Genomic DNA, 22,832 nt, shown 5'->3' with positions numbered 1-22,832 from the left:
CTAGTTGTTATTGAGTATACCATGTTTGCTGGTTGGATGGCAATATAAGGTGACGTTTCCAAAGATGAGCCATTGTTGGCAATTTATCAGAGTTTTTCAACATCCATTGTACTGCATTTTACCAAACTAGCCCCAAGGAAAAAGAATTGCCCCATGTCATCCCAAGACCATTCCATACACGAATGGAAAAATAATAGAAATTAAGTGTAGTAAAATACTCAATTTAGCAATGAATTCTTAGATCAATCGTTCCCAAACTTCTTATGATTGTCCCCCTTTCTTTGATGAATGAAAAACTTTTAGCCCCCTCCCCAATTGCAACAAAAAAGAAAAAACATAGCCTATTCAAAAGGTTACAATTGTGACTCTTCTCTAAAACTCCTACAAATAACAAACTTTGCAAGCACACATTAACAGCAATAAAAGTTATTTGAATGCAAAGAAAAAAATGTTTTTCTATATTCGAAGGCTCAGAGAGGCCATTCTCACACCGTGCTCCCCAGTTTGGGAACCACTGGCTTAAATGGTTACGAGTAAAATTGAAAGTTAAAATGTAAAATTGTACCAAATGATACCCACCTAATCTTTAGATGTACTTGGGCTCATAGAAATCTAAAACTCGCTCGAATTGTTTAATTCTGAAGACACACAACAAGCAAATACTACAAAAAAATCAAATCGGTGAGTGATGCACATTTCAATTTATAAAAACAAAACCTTATACAAACGTGTTTGATAAAAGCAAAGTAAACTGTCACCATCGTACACTATGTTATAGTGGTTTTAAATAATTATTCTAAGTTGCCAAGCTCAAATTTGCTGTTTTATTGTCAGTTTGGGTGCTGGTGCATTTATTCTTGAATATCAACTACACTGGCATGAACGAACTGTGTCTATTAATTAACCAGTGAATAAACTGATTTTCACTCATTTGGGTTCAAAGTCGACATAATAGGAACACATGCTACATTAGAGGGCAGCAAACTTTAAAGAAAAGTGCACGAGTTGTGGTATTTCCCATAGCTTTGAATGCAGCACTCACTGTGTACTGGCTTTGCTGTTGGAGTCATAGCTCAGTGATGAGTTCACTTCACTATGGGAAAGTTAGTGTTGACTCTGGCGGTCGCTGCCCTGTCGATGCTTTTAGGGCAAAGGATTGTAAACCTGAGGTAATGTACAAAGCGGTCCTGTTTGTACGTATGTCTTATTTAGAATTTTCTCCTCATTTCTGACATTTGTGATTTAAAAATATATATCTTTTCAGGGAAAGACTTCAGTCATCCAGGGAGGTGGAAAATAAGCATCTGCCTAACTGTGTTTCACTAAAAGACGTGGGTAAGTGTCACAACAACGCGACACTAATTAGGCTGCTGTGCTGCACCTGAGCTGCATCGTTCAGTGTCGTTCCACCACAAAACGGGCCACTATTTTTTGCTTTTGCTCAATATGTCCAACGTTAATAAAATAAAAAAAAAAAGGTATCCAAGTAAAAAGTTATCCACGCATTATCCTGCAGTTAATGAGAAAACTGTCTGGCGCACTATATTGACTGCGCATTGAGACATATACAACTGTTCGGCTCGATTTTCAACCAATCAGCATCGATAATGTTAGTAGGTCACAGCCATAGTCAAGGCAATATCACTACGCCATACCTGTCAAGTTTTGGATTTGAAAATAAGGGGAATTTTCTGGCGCCCACTACAAGCGTCCCACCCTCCAAACAAGCTCCAGTATCCTTTATATTTTAAGATATCTAAATCTAAAATCCCCACTTATCAACCACTTACTAAATACAACTATGTGATTAGAATCTGGTAGGTTGACATTTAATAACAATGAAATGCAGTGAACGTTCCTACAAGGGCTGGACGATATGGACCAAAACTCATATCTCAATATATTTTCTCGAAATGGTTATATACGATATAAATCTAGATAATTGTATCAAATAAAGTCTGAACAGAAAGACAATTCTGGGTTAAAATGCCACACAGGGACATTTATTAACAAACAGCTGCATTTAGCATCATTTTTCTCAAAAACTGCAAGGTTGTGTGCGGAGAACTTTTTCCTGGGGAATATTTCTTTATATATTTCTGATATAAAATGTAAAAAAGAAAAGGTAGTGCCTCCCGAGGTGGAACAAAACCCTATTTGTAGGCCTCTTTTAGGCTACAGCCTTAATAGGAATATAAGGAATAATCAACAGTTGATCTTTCAGAAAATGGATCCGAGGACATAACAATCCTTGATGATGGAGTCGTCTTCATTAGTTCTGTAAGTAATAATAATGCACGCTAGATCATTGTTGGGCAGCTTACCTGGAAACGCATACTTCACATATCTGTAAACCACTTTTCTGGAGTAATTATTCAGTTCACGTAAATCACAAATGTATTTGAAATGCACATTCAAAAAAAGAAAAAAAATACAACTGTGTTTTTCAACAAACTTGTATGAAAACAGAAGACATTGAGCCAGAGCAGAGCAAGACCAACACCTGTGTCAGGGATGGGCAATTCTATCACAGTGGGGGCCACAAAAATGTGATTGTGTCTGTTTCGAGGGCCACATATTCAATATTAATGTCAGCATTTAGAATAAAGACCAATCTGAACATTAATAAAGGGGAAAAAAGGGGGTTTGTCTTTTTTTTTGTCTTGTGGTTTTGTTGTTTTGTCAGTCAGTAATTTTGTGTATTTTTGGAGTCTTGTGTTTTTGTTATTTTCTGCATTTTATTTGTCTAATTGTGCATTTTTAGAGGTCTTTGGAACTATTCTGTGTTTTTGTGTTTTTTAAGTTAGTTTTGTTTGTTTAAGTGGTTGTTGTGACTGTCTTTGTTGTCATTTTGTGTATTTTTTAATTTATTTTTTGTTGTGTACTTGGTGCATTTGTGGTTTTCGGGAGTTATTTTGTGTAATATGTCGGGCTTTTTATTCTCTCCAACTTCTTGAAATACAATTTGTGGGGATTTGTTTTGGGAATTGTATAAAATTCGACCAAGGGCCACATGTGGCCCATGTCTGGCCTATGTTCTGATATCAATGATTCTTTCCTCCATGTCTAATTAGATTTTCCTATTCAGTCTGTCTTAGAACCTTGTCTTCTTTTCTTTTTTTTTAAGGCACTGAATTTTCCTGGATTTCCAAGCACAGGTGAACCTGGGAGGATTCTTTTCTTGGATCTCCAGAAGCCTAATATAAAACCAGTGGAGCTGCAGATTAAAGGGGACTTTGATTTGGACTCATTCAACCCTCATGGCATCAGCGCGTACATTGATCCCAAAGGTAAACGCTGTTAATGTCAAAGTGTGGTGTGGATGTACATCAAACTCAAGTCTCTACATGTTATCGTACATGAGAAAGTGGAAAAACCTGCTGCTGTGGGTCGTTTCACATCGCACTTGTTTCAAGATATGTTATATAAAAGATCACTACACAGGCATGCAACTAAGATACACCAGTTATTTCAGGATTTTCTCAGGTTTGTATTGACTTCTGTCCACATCTATATACATTTTCTCAATCACTGTCCTCCAGACATAAAAAAACAAACTGTACTTTTTATGTGAATGCTGCATGCAGCGCGTGGCCTTTATAACGCCCTAGACCTGTAGAACTAGTCTAGTTAGATTTTATCCTCATAATGCAGCGTTATACAAGATGTCTTTGTTCCTTCCTTCTACACACAGGAACTATAACAACAAGCTTTATAAACTATGATCTTTTGACCTCTCCTCTGGTTTTATTGTTTGTTAGATGGCGCCGCTTACCTCTTCGTGGTTAATCACCCTCAGCTCAGCAGCCAAGTGGAGCTGTTCAGATATGTAGAAAATAGCTTGCAGCTGGTGCATCTGAAAACCATCAGTCATGAGCTTCTTCACAGGTATTATTCCACACACAGTTACCCTAATTCAGCTGGAATAAGCTCCAGCATCTATGGAGCACCGATTGTACAGTTTCACATGCTAAAATAAACAGCAACTTTTAGCAACAAACCACGTTTAAAAAACGCGTGTTTTTTCATGTTTTTCTCGTAAAAATATAATGTCAATGTTAAATCTAAATGTTAAATAATAAATCAAAATGTTTAATCTAAATGTCCCAGGTGAAACTAAATATTTTGCGAATACGCGAATTCACTGGGAGTACTAAAATAAAGGCTCATTACGGTGAATTTGCATATTAGCTAAATATTTAGTGTAGGAGTCATGATTGATTTCTGAGCTACCTCCGTATAATATCTTTAGCGTCTACCTGACCCGTACATGGGCGGGGCATGCATGTTATTTAGGTTGCCTGGGTTCTCTGTATTCAGTTTTACCGGACATTTAAATGGTACATTTTATGTATTCACAATCCCCTGTTTATTTCCTGGATTAAAGAGCAAATAATACCAAAACTGTCAAAACAACTATCCCTGCACCACCAGAGGTGGACAAAGTTAAAGGACTTGGACTCTTCATTTAGTTTCACCTGTGACATTGAGATTTAACATTTAGATTTAGATTTAACATTCAAGATTAAATTTAACATTTAGCAATTAGATTCAACATTTTAAATTTAACATTTACATTGACATATTTTTGCAAGAAAAAATCACACATTTCACAAATATTGCTGTAAATCTGGTCAAAATTAACATATTAAATGTGGTTTGTTGCTAAATGTTGCAAAAAAAGTTGCAGTTTATTTTAGCATGTCCAACTTTACAATCGGCGCCCCATAAACATCTGCTATGGCCTTTGGTGTTAATCAATAAATTAATGATTTGTGCACATAAAAAAAAATTCAAACTGAGTTTAAGCTTTATTGGGATCATCCGATCTGTTCTCAAATTAAATTATAGATCATTTATTTACCATTTATTATTATTCATTGTAATTTTTTCAGTTTTTTTTAATTATTGCAGTTTATTTGTTTGTTTCAGTGTAACAAAAAAAATGTATAACAAGACTGAAACAGGCAGAAGCAAACATAAATCATGACATCAAGTTACCTTTTTCAAGTAATGCAAATTTTATATATCTACAGTATATTTTATGTACTTTTTTTTTATATACTACATTTAACAAAGAACACGTTATACTCTTACAAACATTGTTCTACTGTTTCACATAACTCTCCAAGATATATTGTGACATTTTCTTTTTGAAAATGAATAGTGTCACTCATTTTTATTTTTTTATTGTCATTAAAAGTGGTTCCCGAAAGTTCTTCAGAGTATTATCATGATTTAACATTTATTTAACATCAATTTACTTCATTAGAAAAAATATGGAAAAATCTTGACTGAAATTAATGTAAAAAAAAAAGTTTGAATAACATTGAATATGTTCCCAATTATTTAAGACAATCTTGTGGTAACCACAGAGTTATAGCCCAATATTTACAGCACTGTCCTACACCCTTAAACTGTTTCTATTGTAGACCTACTTTGGAAATAATTGTTTTTTTTTTTGTCTTTTTCCAGTGTGAACGATATCGTTGCTGTGAGTTTGGAAAGCTTCTATGCCACCAATGATCACTACTTTTCTAACCAAGTGCTGAAGACATACGTGGAGCCCATTCTGTGTCAGCCTTGGACCAACGTTGTTTACTACGGTCCAGAGGAGGTGAAAGTGGTCTCTGATGGTTATTACTATGCAAATGGGATCAACATCTCCCCTGACGAGCGGTGAGAACGCTCTGCAGAGCTACACACACACACACACACACACACACACACACACACACACGCTTGAATGATTCAAATATGTATTTTCGCCTCCTGCTGAACATTCTTTTGGATTTATAGGTACATATACGTGTCGGATCTGTTAGGTCACAGAGTGCACATGTTGGAGAGGAAACAAAACAATGCTTTGGTTCCAGTCAAGGTAACTAAACACTTACAACAGTTTCCAGCAGAAATACAACGTTTTCTGTAGTTTTTTTGTTGTTGAATTTGTATTTGTATTTATTTTTGGCAGTCATCAGAAAAACCATAACAGAACAAACAACACTCACTTGTCTTCATCCGAAAGGGGTTGAAGCAAAGTTTATACAATATACACACTGTACCTACCCCCATCATAACGGAACAAAACAAGGTTCTCTAGACCAGCGATTCTCAACTGGTGGGCCGGGACCCAAAAGCGGGTCGGGGACAGCTGGTCAAAAATAAATAATAGCCTACTTAATGTCTCTCATGTAGGACTTTGACAGGCATGCTGTGAGATGCATGTTGCACATGAAAATATATAAATTTATGTTTAAGAAAAAGATTATATACGTGTTTTTCAACAGCTGTTTTTTAAAAACTAAATTTGGTTAAATTCTAAAAAAATTAGTGGGTTGCAATTTAATTACCGTGGCAAAATGTGGGTCCCAGGGTGAGACCAGTTAAGAACCCCTGCTCTAGTTCATATCACACACACAAAAATATAACTTATATTACTATTTTTACAATATATATTCTTCACAAGTTTTATATATACAGTTTATACATGCGCGTCAAACATATATATGTTATATGTACATATATATACATATACTGTATTTACACATATATACATGAATGTACATGACATACATAATAATATTATAATATTTCATATCTATGACACAAATTTCATCAATTAAATTGAGTGTGGCATTATATAAATTAATAATATTATCTATCACAATGTATACCTTTTATTATGTTTAATAAAATGTATAGCATTATATACATATTATATATTATTGCTGTCCAAGGTAAAATTGTTGCTCTTCTGTCTTAAAAAGCTTTTTAAACTGGTTTATGTTGGTGTTGTTTTATTTCATCCTTTAGAAAGTTCCATAATTTAACCCTTGCTATTGTTATACTCATGTTTTTCAGTGTTGTTCTAGCATATTGTATCTTGAAATGTTGTTGTTTGTACAGTATTTAATATTTGAACACCAGTTTCTTAATAAAAAAAAAAACATATTAACATGTATTTTAATGCAACAGTGTCCTAAACAAAAAATCATGTTAATGTCTCTTATGTTGAAAGGCTCTTGAAGTCCACAAACTACTCTTTTTTTAATACTGAAAAAGGCACTTTGTACATCACTTTTACATTTGTGTATAACGTGTATATGTTAGTCACTATTATGAGTGTCTGATGACATTTTCTTTCCCGTGCCTCACCAGTCGGTGGCTGTGGGTTCCCTGTGTGATAATATCGAAGTTGAGTCTGAAACCGGAGATCTGTGGTTGGGCTGTCATCCAAACGGATGGAAGCTTTTCATGTTCAATCCTGACGACCCTCCTGCGTCTGAGGTTGTTCACTTCAAACAATCTCTGTCGACTTCAGCACAATTAAATATGAATTTGTTAGTTTTCTGAGTGTGTGGTTTTGTTTGTGTTTCAGGTCATCCGTATCAAGAATATTGAGTCTGATCAGCCAGTGGTGACTCAGGAATTTGCGGATAATGGTCAAAAAGTTGTTGGCTCTTCTGTGGCAGCTCCATATGGGAAAAAGTTATTTATAGGCACTGTGTTTGATAAAACCTTTTACTGTGATTTGAAATAAATTCTGACTTTACATACTTGGATTGGGATTAAGTAGAGACCCCACAGTTACAAGGTTAAAACTAACTTCAATCATGATGACATAAGAAAACCTTCCTTTTTTCTTTATTAAGCAGCTCAGTTTTGGTTTTAGTGGTGAATGATACATTCTTTGGCGGACCTTTAGCCTCACTGCTTTGTTAATTAAATGTTTTCACCTAAAAGTGTGTGAGGGAGATTGTGTTATAGGTCTATTTAGCTTCATTCACCTTAGCTCAAATACTGCATCCATCCCTCATGAAACTTAAACTATAACTAGGCTTTTATGCAACATTTACATTGCATTTTGTATTGTTTCATCTGTTGTTGAGTATGTAGAACATATTCTATATTGGTAATAAGTCAAAATAGGAATGGTTTTCTATTAAAATACAAAAATAATTAAGTTTTTTTTTCCATGTGTATGAAGTGTTTGTTCTGACTGCTGGATACACAGAGAAGTGAAATAAAACACTTATGTATTACTTCAATTTTTATTTTATTTTTTACTTCGCTATTGATAAAGAAAATGCAAAGGATTTGGTTTAGATTTATGGATTGTACAACTTTACTCCCCATGTTATTAAACTGCAATCCTGACTGGAAATCCTAAAGTATCTACAGATCTGACACTGGCTGAAACATTTAGTTTAAAAGGAATTGAAAGTACATTTTCTCAAAATGTTTTAATGACTAGACCAAAATTTCAAATATGTTTTTTTTTTTTTTTTTTAATTTGTTTACATTTTACAGTGTTGGCAATTAAAGGGATGATATCGCGATGCCAAAACGTCACAAGGTGTGTCAATTGTATCGTGAGGGATAGGTTTCAAGTCACATTTTTTTATTTTTTTTTAATAAATAAATGTTTAATCACGATCTACTACACACCAGATTGCTATGGTTTGTTTTTATTTTTATTTTTTACATGTCTATTGAGTTGAAAAGGTCATTCCCAGAGTAAGTATATCCAGAATTAAAGCATAGGTGTTTTTCCAACTGCAATATTTTTGCCTTTTTTCTTTTCCAAAACATTGTGTTAACATTGTGATCGCGAGCCCATTATCGTCTAATACAGTGGTTCCCAAACTTTTGCTGCTGCGACCCCTTTAAAAAATAAAAACATTCTTAAGGCCCCACCAATGCGACAAATATTAAAAGAAAAAAGTGTAACCTTTTTTTGAAAAAAAGAAAACGGAAATCCCGTTGGTAGTTATTGATGTTTCATTTAAATTGAAGTAATAGGGACTCATAATTGTGCTTTGGATAAATGGCAGAAAGTGATAGGTAAATGTGCCAGAAATCTGACTTAAAATTAAATGTGTGTCGTGAGACACTGATTGTAAAGTTGTCAAATGTGTCAAACATAAATTTAAATGGTAAACCTAAAAGGTGAATCTAAATCTAAATGTCACAGGTGAAACTAAATATTTAGCTAATGTGCAAGATACCAAAATAAGCTAATTCCGGTGATTTAACATTTAGATTTAATATTGAAATTTAGATTTAACATTGACATATTTTTACAAGAAAAAAAGGATCAAATTTTACAATTCTTGCTGCAAATCTGGTCAAATTTTGCATTAAAAAAAAAATCACATACGTTTTTGAAATGTGGTTTGTTTCTAAATGTTGCAAAAGTTGCTGTATGTTTTCACATTGTTGCTGTTTATTTTAGCATGCGCTACTTTACAATCGGTGCCTCATACGGTAAATACTACAAGGCTGAGCTGCGTCCGAATAGTCCCTCCTATCTCCTTTCCTATCCACTTTTTCATAACCCCGTGGATGACGTCACGGTGTTAAGGAAAGGTGTTGGGAGAGGAGTTCGGAAAAGGTGATCACATTAATAATAATCTAATGATAGTTCATCCTTTCCTCAGTTTAATGAAAATTTGAACGCTCTTTGATCATGGCCACCACTTAAACACTTCCGGGGGTTTAAAGAACAGTGGATAGGAAAGGAGATAGGAGGGACCGTTCGGACACAGCGCTGGTATTTCCGACAGTCATGAACGCAGCAGCGTGTCGCGCCTGCTCCAACTCGTCTTTCCTGACATGAATCTAAACTATATGACATATATCTATAGACCTCAGCAGCTAGTCTGTTCTGTGGTGCTGCTTCCATGATGGGGAAGGTGGTCTACATCTCGGTGGTGGTCGCTCTGCTGTCCGTCCTGTTGGGCTGGAAAGTTTTCGACTTAAGGTAAAATCACTTTATCGGCTGTTTGTGTTTGTCTCGGGTGTTTTGTAGAACTTTCCTGCAGGACATCACAGATTAAATGTTGACTTCCCTGCAGGAAGAGGACGCTCGCCTCCAGGGAACTGGTGCAGAATCACCTCCCCAACTGTGTGCCGCTGAAAAACCTGGGTAAGAAACTACTAGTCTACAGCCAGCACAATAACACACGTTTAGCAAACAGGGAAAGTGACAGAGCGGCCATTGTGTTCACAGATAATGGGTCTGAGGATATAACCATTTTATCTGACGGACGTGCCTTTATCAGCACTGTAAGTGTTTCAGCTGCTCTGCTTCATATCTATGAATAATACATGTGTTCATATCCTAACAGCACATTTTAATTATGAATATTAGGTTCATTACATGGAGTTAAAACCTTCACGCCCACAAACTGTCTGCATTGCAAATAGGGAAAAAAAAAAAAAAAAAAAAAAATCACTTACAAACTAATGCATTTTATTTTGCTAATAAGAAATGTACCCATCAGACAAATACAGCATGTTTTACGCATAGGTACGAAGAAATGCCTTCAATTTCAACGACAAAACAGGACATTTCTTAGCGTTCGTGTGTGGATTTGCAAATGCAGAAATTGAGTGCCAGTGCCAAAGATCATGTGACAGATTGTGGGCATTATCTTATGAATGATGTTTTGTATTTGCAAACCACACAGACTTTGCTCTCTGTGTCTGTGTCTGTGTCTGTGTCTGTGTGTGTGTGTGTGTGTGTGTGTGTGTGTGTGTGTGTGTGTGTGTGTGTGTGTGTGTGTGTGTGTGTGTGTGTGTGCGTGCGTGCGTGCGTGTCTGTGTGTGTTTTGTGTACTCATGAGGTTTTGGCATAATTTTGATTCCAAACAAATCTACTTCATGTATATTAATAAATGTCTTTGTGTACTATCAGCACCCAATGTACATTTTGAATATCCAATTTAGGTTGTATAACTCTTAATATGCACACTTTTTTACTTTTACCCAGTGAGATAATATTGATTCTATGTTGCAAACCTTCTATTCTATCAACTTTAAAATCATTAAAATAATGACTCCACATTATTTGGTCTGCTTATTCCTGATTATGTGTTCAAACTTTAGATTTAGATTTTACATTTAGATTTTACATTTAGCATTTAGATTTTACATTTAGCATTTAGATTTTACATGTATATTTAGATTTAATATTTAAAATTTAGATTTAACATTTACATTAACATTGACATAATATGTGAAACATTGAGATACAAAATCAATAAATAAATAGGCTTTGGTGGATTAAACTAACAGATTGTGTAATGTAAATATATAACTGTAGTCACCTGTGTCTTTCATTATTGTCATTTATAAGTGTCACATTAATGCTCGTGTAGCGTTACAGTTTAGCATTAGCAAATTAAATCCCTTGGGTACAGTCAAAATCAATTCTTCTTTGTGTATCTATTGGCACATTTCTATGTCAGATAATGGTGTAACATCTATCATTTAAGGGCCTTAAGTATCCTGGAGTTCCAGCCACTGAATGGCCCGGGAAGATTTTTTCTATAGATCTTCAAGATCCTCGGATGAAAGCTGTGGAGCTTCGTATGCCCAGAAACTTTGATTTGGAGTCCTTCAACCCTCACGGCATCAGCGTGTACATAAATCCAAGTGGTAAACGCAACTGAAACCTGTGTGTTATATGCAGTTCACACACATTGATATACGTACATAAAATCTACACTTAAAGTTTCACACTTTAGGCCATAAAGCCATGTAAATTCTGGCACTTTGCTTTACAGAAATTAACAATAACAACACCTTTGTCTTCTATCAATTTTTACCAATATAGATTATAGAATTTATCTTTCAAAGGTCTGGCTTTGAGCAAATATTTAATATTTACTAATAAAAATAGTGTGCAATTTTTACATTTGATTTTTGCTGAAAAGTAGGGCTGGGCGGTATGACCAAAAATGTACGGTATTTTTCAAAATTCGGTTTCACGGTGTATGACGGTATTTTTTATTTTTTTTTTTACATGCATAATCAGGTGTTCACAGCATTTTCTACTGGTTGAGAGAGGAATTACTGCAGTAGATTGACCTAGGATGGTCTATTTCACTGTCATGATGAGTGAATATTGTATGTTTGCAACAGCAGCCCAATGGCTCTCTGCCGTGTTAGATTAGCTTTAGCATTAGCTTGATTTGTAGCTTTAAATGCTGCATACTCTGTGGTGTGGTGGTTTCTTATGGTGAATAACGTAGCGTTTTGTTTGCAGCTCCACCCGCTCTTATTTCCGCGTTATAGGAATTACATATTGCGATCCTTTGCTCTCTCTTCTTTTGTGTATTACTGCAGACATGCTAAGCTAACTGTGCCTCCGTGTCTGTGAGTGTTGTTCTCCTGTAGCAGAGGCATGCGCACGCATACACATGCTCACATGCAGCTTCAGAGCTTTTAATTGTATCTTTCTTATCCATTTACACGTATGATTTACACCATAACAAACACCAGAGCGCTACTGTTTACCTTCCTATTTAGAAGAGGAACGTTGAAAAGGGTCCGATCTGAAACGCAGCATTCCAAAAGTTGTGTAATTAAATACACCAGTACGACGGTATATTAAAAATTCATATACCGGTATTCGGTATGAACCGGTATACCGCCCAGCCCTACTGAAAAGTAATTTCTATTTTTTGATAATTTTCTGCTGTTAATTTCTTCGGCTTCACATACCCAGTTTGCTTCTGATTTCCTTGTTTCTCGTCTTCAGATGACACTGTGCACTTGTTCGTCGTCAGTCATCCTGAGGGAAAAAGCCAGGTAGAGATATTCCAATTCGTCGAAGACGACCTGTCCCTGGTACATTTGAAAACCATCAAACATGAACTGCTGTACAGGTACAGTAGAATGACAAGTTCAAACTGTACTGTCCTTCCCACATGTATCCATCCCCACAATGCATCACAACAGTGTTTAGAGAACATAATGTCCGAGCATTCACGTCTTTTCTCACATAAGACAAAATTAGAAACATGTTTTACTCTTTTTTTTTTTTTTTTAGTGTTTTTTCTACTAACAAATATCATGCATTCCAAGTGAGGGAAATCTTTTGAAACCTGAAACAATTCTTTTTCATGTACATTGACTGATAATTCAGGGTTAAACTTGGTTCACATTATTTGTAGTGGTTTGAATCAATCGTTTGTCATGGTTTGTTGTCCTCCCAGTGTTAATGACATCGTCGCAGTGGGTCTGGAGCACTTCTACGCCACCAACGATCACTACTTTACCAATGAATTCCTCAAAACAACTGTGGAGCTTTTTCTGGCTCAGCCTTTGACCAACGTTGTTTACTACAGCCCCGAGGAAGTCAAAGTGGTGTCTGAGGGTTATTACGGTGCAAATGGGATCAACATCTCACCAGACAACAGGTGAAACCTAGCGGAAGAGAATATGCTTTAGGGGCCTGTACTATGAAGCTGGATTTCCTTTTCTCTCTCTAATTTCCGGGATCTGTACTACGACACTGGGCTCTTACTGGGCTACATCACCGTGGTTACTTAGGCCGAACACCTAACCGGGTCAGGATCAGGTTATGAAGTGGATAAGATCTGAGCGAGTACAAAAGTGTAGGCTTATTTGACCTGCTAAATGAGGAAGTGTAGGACGATCCTCTGCTGCTGCCGTCTCTCTGTAGCGGGGGAGGGGCTACTGCCTCGGAATTAACAGACGGTGACGGCCAGTGATTGTGTTTGTGATTGGTCTGGCGCTACAATTTCCACCCATATCCCAGGAGCGCGCACTGAGTCTGTCTGAAATCAACTTGCTTAAGTGAACGTGTTCATATCCTGCTTCATAGGACAAGTGCTCTCTGACAGACGATGTTTGGTTAGGTGAAGCCGGTTATTTGAGAGATATCCCGGATATACTTATGCAGCTTTGTAGTACAGGCCCTAAATGTCATGTTTAATAGTCTTTGTTTTTAACAGGCACGTATATGTGGCTGATGTTTTTGATCACAAAGTGCATGTATTGAAGAAGAATGAAGACAATTCTTTGGCTTCTCTGAAGGTAAGTCACTTTTTTAATGTAGTTATAATGTTGTGCATTTTTAAACATTTGCACATTTCTATTTACATTGTACCTTGTTATATGAAGTAAATACAATAGAAGTGTTGGCTTTACTTTACAAGTGGCACAAATAATTGTTATTCCAGTCAGTACTTTGTTCTATGTTAAGTTGAGATTTTGTTTATTCAGGCAAGGTTTTTCAGGATTTTTAAAAATCTCCTGACATGTTTCAAGTCTTCGTCAGAGGAGTTCCTTTGAAGTTTCCTTTGAAGTTTCACTTGACTTCAGTGTAATAGCTTCAGAGAGATTCATTTTGTCTTCTTTTTGAATAGTATTTTAGGTTGAAGTTTTGTTTATTCAGACAAGGTTTTTCAGGATTTAAAAGAAAACAATTGTTGAAACTATTTTAGGCTTTATTCTGAAAATGAAATGATGAACCTCAACAATGAATCAAGCAGTTTAAGACACTTTGATGAATATGTCTTCATTATTTTCTATGTGACACCTCCCCAGTCTGTGGATGTGGGTTCTCTCGTTGACAACATTGAGGTGGATCCAGACACTGGTGACCTGTGGTTGGGCTGTCATCCAAATGCATGGAAGCTTTTCATGTTCAATCCTGAAGATCCGCCTGGATCAGAGGTTTGTCTGTTATCTTTAATCACGAAAGCAATATTGTAATTTGGTGTTAATACAAAGTATACACACACACTTTCACCTAATTCTGTATGTTTCAAAGTGGCTTCGTTCATGTTTTCAGGTCATCCGAATCCAGAACATTCATTCAGATGAGCCGGTGGTAACCCAGGTGTATGAAGACGATGGTCATGTGATCATGGGCTCTTCTGTTGCTGCTCCCTACGGGGGAAAGCTACTCATTGGCAGTGTGTTTCATAAAGCCCTGTGCTGTGATTTGAAATAGACACTTGTCTACACTCATTAGCACTATTCGCACGGCATTAGTTTTACCTAGGGACCACATGTAATAAATAAATGACCCCCCCAACGTCTTCTTTTCATGTGGCTCATTCGCACGAGATAACCGAAGCCTGAGATTTTGCTGAAATTTACGGACATCTCCCGGATATGATGTCAACGCGCTGCGTATTGCACAGCATTCGCCAAGAGTAAATAAACGTCCCGGAAACAAAACATGTAATCACGCATCAGATCAATCCATGTACCCTTTGTTCTTCGGTTATTTCGTTTTAAATCCAAATTAAAAAAACATTAAGAACGGATTTTTTTTTTTTGTTTTATTAATTTAAAACCAGAAACAGGAAAACAAACAAGCAGCGTTTTTCTGTTTTAAAATTAAATCGTGTGGTATTTGGATATTTACGAGAAAACAAGGACGAGAACTTCATGTTCACCACACAGAGGGGACACACAGATGGACTTTTACTCTGCTGCTTTTAATGAACCTTGTTGTCCACCTCACACTAATGGCAGAGGCGTAATTTGTGTGTCTATGACGAACAGTGTTATGGTCCAAATAGTATCCAGTTAAACTGATGACTGGGCAGACTTTTGCTCTTAAAAGAAGCAACGCATAAGTCACATTACTGGTGAATTGAAACATCATTAATACATAAATAAATCAAAACCAAAAAATGGATGTTAGGTAAAACATGCACATGATATATGGAACCAGAGTTGGTGTAATTAATCTACTGGCGCTCCTTGTTTCCTATGATCAACTTCTGCTGCTGTTAGCGGCATTTATAACATGCAAAATAACAACATTTCTGCCCTTAAAAAAGCTGTAATTGTTCTTCCAAATGGTCAAAGTTCCAACATCTATTGTTCCTCACACCAGCCTCACAGTCGATAGTCAGTCACCAGTTTATTTGGATACTATTTGGACCCTAACACCGCAACAAAATATTAATGTGAGCAGCTTTTTTCGAGCTAAAACATCCACAGACTAACTGAAAACATGAGCAGGACCAGAAAAGTAAAAGAACGAAAGGTACACGGATTCAGATCCCGCCCATTTCTGTCCAAATCACAGAGATGCCTGTTCGCATTGGATTAGCATTATCACAGGACCTCAGAGTTCAGCAAAATATAGTAGGTAATTTGTGAAGGGAATTTTTACTTTACAAATTACTGACAGGATTAACATCGTAGACATTCTCTGCAATTATTACAAATCGCGTGGTCCCTAGGTAAAACTAATCACGTGTGAATAGGGCTATTGATTACACATCTGGTCATATGTTCACCTTTAATGCTGGAGTCTATTTGGGATCGGGGTTCACACAAGGAGACCAGATCATCATAGACACACTAATGATTCCCTAATGATTTTGTTCAGGGTTTCTTTTATAAATCAAGATGTTTGATTAAAAAACACTAAGCCAGGATAGAACAATGTTCTGACCGCAAAGAAGGAATGAGGTGTTTGGTGCCTTGTGTTTTATTACAGCTGTAGAGAGCAATATAAGTCCAGCTTGGTCCATACATATCCTTTAGATAATTCCAGATATTTCAAAACAAAATGTATAAGATAATGCTCTGAAATTAAAGTTGAACAATCACACTTGGAGCTCTGTCGTTGTTTTATTTCAAAACTTTTGATATAGTGCATCATCTCACTGTAATAACGGATTTTACAGTCATAAAACTTGTATATTGTATAAAAAATATCTGAGCTCGACAAAACAAACGCTTTCCAAAAATAGACTAAAAAGCAATGTTCTAAAATATACAGGTTGCTGACTCAGCTTGAAGTTCTCTATTGAGACACTGAGGAGCTGTTGGATTCACTCCTTTTTTTATTTTACTGAAATTAATGTTTCACAAATGAAAATGTACCCAAATATCTCATGCAGCCCATAGGTATTGGGGGGATGTGACCCTCCTCAATGTACCCAAATATAAGATTGTGTGTATGTAGAGAATGTAGGGGGCACCTTATTCATATATATGATGAACTTTTCTTTTTTTTAAAAAAAAACAATCTCTATTTAATAGAAGGGTTTAATAAATAAATATGACACATGTAGTTGTATATGACACTGTTTTGTCACAGAGTGTTGCCTATGTAACTGAATGGATAAGCACTTTTAAGCTCCAGATAGAAACAGAAGATGGAAAAAATCCAGCATATCATTAGCGTATCCGCTTGTATAGGCTACCTAAGTAGATGTTCATAGAACATGTTTTGTATCTATACTGTATGTTTCAGACATCATTAAACATTAACATACCAGGTGTTTTTATTTTATGCCATTGTTTTATCAAATTTGAACAATGTACAGAATTGAGTGATGTTTAAAATGTTTAATTCCCCAAGTAGAATACAGTAATTGGGTTGCAGTATCTCATTATGACAAATAGGTCTCTATAACTGGAGGGTTGGCATTTCAACTCCATTCATCTTTTACATCAGCGTCGTGTCTATGGTGAAGCTACATTGTCCTTTGTGGAAACATTTTGTTTGTCAATGGGATAATCTGGTCCAGAATGGCTGCCACACTTCTGTCCCTTACAGTATGACTATAGTGTCAATAAACAATTGTTACTGCATGCTATAGACTATGCTGTTTCTTGGTAAAGCCTGTATCTGTCATAATGTTGTGGCAACATTGAGGTGGACCACAGGATGGTAGACTTATGACTGGGTTGTCATTCAAATTCCATGAAGTTAGGCTCATTTAATCCTGATAATCCACCTGCATGGTTCAGAGGTCAGTGCTGGAACGATTTACTACACTGCTATTAAACCTGGGCCTCCACTTTGTTACTTAAAGAAAACTGATTTTTATTCAAGATCATCAACATCAAGGGATTTCACTTAGTGCTGCCTGTGGGGAAGGAAAGCTGCTGATTAGCTCTGCTTTCCACATAGCTGTGCAGTGACTTGATATGTTTCACATGTATAATCCCTCTTAATCATTTAGACGTGGTGACAACAATTCTATACAAATCAAGTTTTAAAATGCTCTTTATTTACAAATGCCAAAGGATTTAAGATAACATTAAAGAGAAAATATAAATACAGTTAAACAGTTTTACAAACTGTTGTAAAAGTTATAACCAAGATATAAAATGTATTTTTGGCAACCATCAATGATATTAATTTAGGGACACGCCTCACTTGCAAACAAAACAACAATGGGCTCATGTTTTCAGCCTTTCTCATCGTTATTTAACATCGCATCATGTTCAATTACTTTGGATATCATAAACCTACTCTCTCCACCGTCTGGATGTTGGACACTTCCCTCCTTTGGCTCCTCTTTGGCAGGCACAGTAAAGACGAGACCCTCAACTTTGGGGTCAGAGGCAGAGCTGTCCTTGTTCTCTTCTTCATTTGTCCTTAAAGACGCTGGAGGCTCCAACTCTCTGGAGTTTTCACGTATCACTGGATGCTCCGTTTCTTTTTTACTTTTGTCAATTTCAGCCTTTACACTTGAGAACACCTCGCTGATGCTGAGCATTTTTCTACGGCGTGGCGAGCGATCCAGTGTCTGGATGTTGTGGGCCAAGATGTCGCTGCAACTTCTGGAGCGATTCATGTTTCGGGATGGGATTTTTCCAATCTCTTTGATGACGGTGAGATAGTTTTCATCCGGATCCGACTGGAAGTGAAATATATCAACAACAGTTGGCCTCGCATCCTTCTCTTGCTTCTCGTCTTCCGGCTCTGGTTCCTCGTCATTGAAGTGTCTTTGTCTGTGTCTTTTTCTCAACACTTTATGAGCTTCTACCACCATGTTGACATTCCAGCTAAAAAATAGTGACAGCCAAGCCAGGCCCATGTAGATCCACAATTCTGCAACTATTCTGTACAGGCGGGGATAGTCTATATTTGGATTTACACCTGAAACAAAGGTTAAAGCAGGGGCGTGACTTGAATATCAGATATTAAGAATGACTAAAAATGCTGTTTTTAAACCTTACCAGCTACGTAATCTCCAAAGCCAACCGTTGTGAGTGTGATGAAAGAGAAGTAAATTCCTTCCAAATAGCTCCATCCTTCTACTGACATAAAAACAAATGGAGGGATCACTAGATGCACAAACAGCCCCCATAAAAGAAACAGGGCTGTACACGTGAACTGGACCTTTTTCTGAAAAAGACAAAAGAACAAAAATAAAACACTGGTTTAAGTTTAAATATATATTATATTTCTAATTCTCTGAGTGAATCTTACCACTGAAACACCTTTTTGTATCAGAATCCCAGACAGGCGTTTAGCCCGATCCCCAAAAAATGAACCAAGCTTGCTTATCCACACCAGACAGAGAGGGATCCCACACAGACCATACAGGATGCAGAACACACGACCACCTTTAGTCTTGGGGGCAACGTTACCATAACCTGGATATGATGAAGAAGATCATGTTTGGAGTTAGGGGTAGTTAATCTGGTCATGGTTTACCGCTTTGCAAATGTAATGAAAAAAAAAAAGTTTTTGTTAATCATGGAAATTACAATATGAGTTCAGTGTGGATTGTTTTTCCTTCTTTACATGAAACTTTGATAACAAAGATATCAGATCAAGTTTATAGGCCGTAGTTTTTGTAATGTGGTCGAAAATATTCATTCTTATTAAATTTCAGCAGTTCTCCATGTGTCCTTTTGATATACAAATTGAAACCTTTGGGGCAGAAAAACAGACAAAAAAACACCACCACCATTAAATTTCTCTCATTGTATTTCAAAACAAAATGTGACTAAAAAGTAGAGTAGACACAAACTGGACAAGAAACGTAGTTTTCTTAACATACCCGCTAATGTGTAAAAGAACTCTCTCTGCTGCTTATGCCTGAGGGAGATTTTTAACCATTTTGTTGTTGATTTAATGATTTTAATGTTTTTATTGGTGATTTCAAACTATGTTTAATGTTATGTTTTTATTGCTCTTGAAAATTTTCTGTTACACTTTTTAATCATGTAAAGCACATTGAATTGCCTTGCGTATGAAATACACTACACAAATAATAATGTGTAAATAATAAAGCAGAATGCACCAGCGTATACATTATTTTTGATTTAAATAATTCTAGGTCTCTAACCTATGGAATACAGAGTTTTGTTTTGTAGTAGATCAGGTTTAGCCTTTGCTTCATGACAAACCCCAAAAAAAGCATCCTCAAGTTATATGAATTTGAAATTCAAACAAATCATAGTAGGTCTAAATCAGTGTTTCACAAACTTTCTTGCCCCATGTACCCCTTTATTTCTTTTCGCAAGTACCCCTTAGCTCAAGTTATACATTAGTTATTGGCAGTCACTATCCGTATGGTTGCTGTATCAATATACCGACATTCTATCCATACGCAGCGCCTCTCATTGGTTTAGTTTAGGTCACGTGAGTAATGCTGCGTTCACACTGAATGCGTCTTCTGCGGCACCGCATCTCATTCGCATCATACGCACATCTGAAGCGAAGCCCCGCCCACCAGCGACACATCCAACTCGGTGAGTTTCACTGCCTGCTGAAACGAGGAGCTGCGCTCCTATTTCTCCTCTCATGAACATAAACCACCAGTGAAAAAAGCCGGTGTGATTAGCGGCTAATGCTATCCTCGCTCAGTGCCAACTTTCAAAGATGAAAACTACAGAGAGAACTTTTACCTGCTACTACCACCTCCTCGCTGATTCTCCTCCACGCCAAATCCTTCCTAGTCCAGTCCCGGTTATAAAGGCCGTGTCATACAGCTCAAGGTGGTCACACACAGCTTCTACTCCATGGTTGAATGGGTGAACAGACCGGTGTCCGTGTTGACGGCCTGACGTCCTCGTCAACAATGACTCTGATTGGCTTTCGTCATGTGAAACAATGGAACGAGTTCAACATTTTCAACTCTTGCAAATGTGCGGATTTGCATTAAATCGGGAGCGTGCTCGCTCGGCCAACGCACTTGACGTGCGGATCGGGCCGCACTGCCGCACTGGAAAGTTTTAGCATCTGGGATGCATCTATCCATTGACTTTGTATGTAATCTGGACGTATGGAAATTTCGTGACGCATCCGGTGTGAACGCAGCATAAGACTAAACCGAGCCCTAACTCTAAGACGTTACATACAGGTACTTCGGTAAACGTACTAATAGCACCGGGGGTTGTCTGAACTGCACCCGTACGAATAGACGCTTTATTTATTTGTGTCAGCAGGTCCTTCTAAACCCTTTCCTGTGTCTCGTCCAACATTACCCTTGAATTTAGGCCTTTTTATCCATTTATTTCTTATGTTTTGCTCCTTTTAGAACTTGAACTTAACTTTTTGGTGTATTTTAAAGAGTTCCCAGTTTGGGAACCACTGGTCTAAATGACTTTGATGTAATGTAATCAGAATAAGGGTTCACACACCGATGGTGGTTACAATGGAAGCAGCAAAGATGACTGAGTTGGACCAGTCCCAGGTGTTTCGATGGTTTTCTCCTGTGATGGTTACACCTTGGCCTGCAGCCTCGGACACGATCTGGAACACAGTAGTAGATGCGATGTCTAGCCGAGCATGCTTTGTGAGAACTATCGAGAATGTGAGACATTCTTGTAGTAAGATAATATCACCAACACACCCCTTCCCCTGGCCTGGAGGGACACTCCTTGTGCTAATGCAGATTAAAGGCATGTTCCTGAAGGTGCATGTCTGCACACATCTACACTTCACTTTGTTCTCACTGCAAAATGGGATTTTTCCCCACAGCAAAGTGTTACAGCAGCATATTCCTGAGCTGTTGACATTAAAATATATCAATAAAGCAGGGGAAGCCACTTTCTATAGTTCACAACGAGAAACTGGTTTGGCCAGACATGATGAAGCACAACACCAAACTCCTACTTACCGTGTAAAAACAGCAGACGTTTTACTCTATTTCAATAAGTTAGTGTTTTGTTTACTTACAAATAAAATAGAATAATAATCCTACCTCCAAGATCTCCTCCAAACCTTCTTTTGTCAGGCAATGGTAGTTTCTCAGGATGTTCTCCTTTTCTGCGATGTATTTATTTTTGGCAGAAACCCAGTTGGACTCTTCCAGAATCTGAAATATCGCAGCCCCGATTGACAGGTAGAAAATAATACACGAAGTTAAAAACGGACCCATATCAGCCATACTGGAGTCATAGCTCAGCCTCAACTTCTCACAGCGTCGAGTCGTCCATTGACGCGCACAGGACTGTGTAGTGTTTGTCCGACGCACTGTTGGCTCTTCCTGGAACTTTCAACACAATCAGCTTCACCTGGTGCTGCGGCTCCGCGTGGGTGCGCGAGTCTCCTCAATGTCCACGAGCTGAAAACACGTTTTAAAGCTCACATGTATAGGCTATATGTGTATTACCTACGTTACAGTGATAAATCCAAAACATCTACTCTATTCTGTGTTGTGTTTGAACTTTATATTTGAGAAAGGGAAAGTACTGTTTTTTTTTTTAAGATTGTGTCGTGTTTTAATTTGAAAAATGATTAAAATAACAAAATAATTGAAAAATAATCTAATGATAATACGAATTTAATAATTTTAATCAGTAATTAATTTTTGTTGTGAATTCATAAATTTCTCTGTTATTTTTTTTATGTATTTCCAGTCGTCTTGTGCAACTTTCGGTTCATTTTGTGTTATTTATGTTGTCTTTTTCTGTTGTTTTTTTTACTTCATTTAGTGTGCTTCTGATCACATTTTACATTTCTTTTATGTGTGTTTGTTATCCTGCTGCGTATTTTTCTGTAATGTCACGTTTTTTGACTGATGTAGTGTATTTTTGTTGTCTTTTTTAAAATGTCTGTTATTTTTGTGTTTGCTATTTGTGTGTGTGTGTTTCTTTAAGGCAGCAGCTATCCGTACAGTTGCTTTATCAATATACTGACATTCTATCCATACGCAGCATCCCTCATTGGCCATTTTAGGTCACGTGACAAAGACTTAATCTAGCCTTAAATCAAACCCTAAAAATTGTTGCTATATAGGCCACCCTAAACCTAAACCTAACCCTAACCCTAAGACGCTACGTACGCGTACTTC

At 36.9% G+C, this 22,832-nt stretch overlaps 3 protein-coding genes across 3 annotated transcripts; 2 read left to right on the top strand and 1 right to left on the bottom strand.

The window, feature by feature from the left end:
• Positions 1-1,029: 1,029 nt before the first annotated feature.
• On the top strand, positions 1,030-8,045 carry LOC114478046 (serum paraoxonase/arylesterase 2-like). The gene is made up of 9 exons (XM_028470833.1): positions 1,030-1,169; positions 1,265-1,335; positions 2,225-2,280; positions 3,128-3,290; positions 3,762-3,888; positions 5,476-5,679; positions 5,800-5,881; positions 7,162-7,290; positions 7,382-8,045. Exons 1-9 carry the CDS (start codon positions 1,096-1,098, stop codon positions 7,541-7,543), a joined length of 1,068 nt encoding a protein of 355 aa, XP_028326634.1. The 5' UTR covers positions 1,030-1,095; the 3' UTR covers positions 7,544-8,045.
• A 1,549-nt stretch (positions 8,046-9,594) lies between these two features.
• Positions 9,595-16,402, top strand: LOC114478286 (serum paraoxonase/arylesterase 2-like). The gene is made up of 9 exons (XM_028471265.1): positions 9,595-9,766; positions 9,861-9,931; positions 10,016-10,071; positions 11,283-11,445; positions 12,551-12,677; positions 13,008-13,211; positions 13,770-13,851; positions 14,365-14,493; positions 14,612-16,402. Exons 1-9 carry the CDS (start codon positions 9,687-9,689, stop codon positions 14,771-14,773), a joined length of 1,074 nt encoding a protein of 357 aa, XP_028327066.1. The 5' UTR covers positions 9,595-9,686; the 3' UTR covers positions 14,774-16,402.
• A 1,383-nt stretch (positions 16,403-17,785) lies between these two features.
• LOC114478285 (potassium channel subfamily K member 5-like) lies at positions 17,786-22,146 on the bottom strand. Its single transcript, XM_028471264.1, has 5 exons — positions 21,741-22,146; positions 21,178-21,289; positions 19,016-19,182; positions 18,763-18,931; positions 17,786-18,682 (listed from the first exon to the last, which is right to left on the bottom strand). Exons 1-5 carry the CDS (start codon positions 21,924-21,926, stop codon positions 17,988-17,990), a joined length of 1,329 nt encoding a protein of 442 aa, XP_028327065.1. The 5' UTR covers positions 21,927-22,146; the 3' UTR covers positions 17,786-17,987.
• Between the last annotated feature and the right edge of the window lie 686 nt (positions 22,147-22,832).

Source organism: Gouania willdenowi, chromosome 16, assembly GCF_900634775.1.
Source record: "Gouania willdenowi chromosome 16, fGouWil2.1, whole genome shotgun sequence".
Classification (NCBI taxonomy): Eukaryota; Metazoa; Chordata; class Actinopteri; order Blenniiformes; family Gobiesocidae; genus Gouania; species Gouania willdenowi.
The sequence above is the reverse complement of the archived record's forward strand: the minus strand, read 5'-3'. Positions and strand labels throughout refer to the sequence as shown.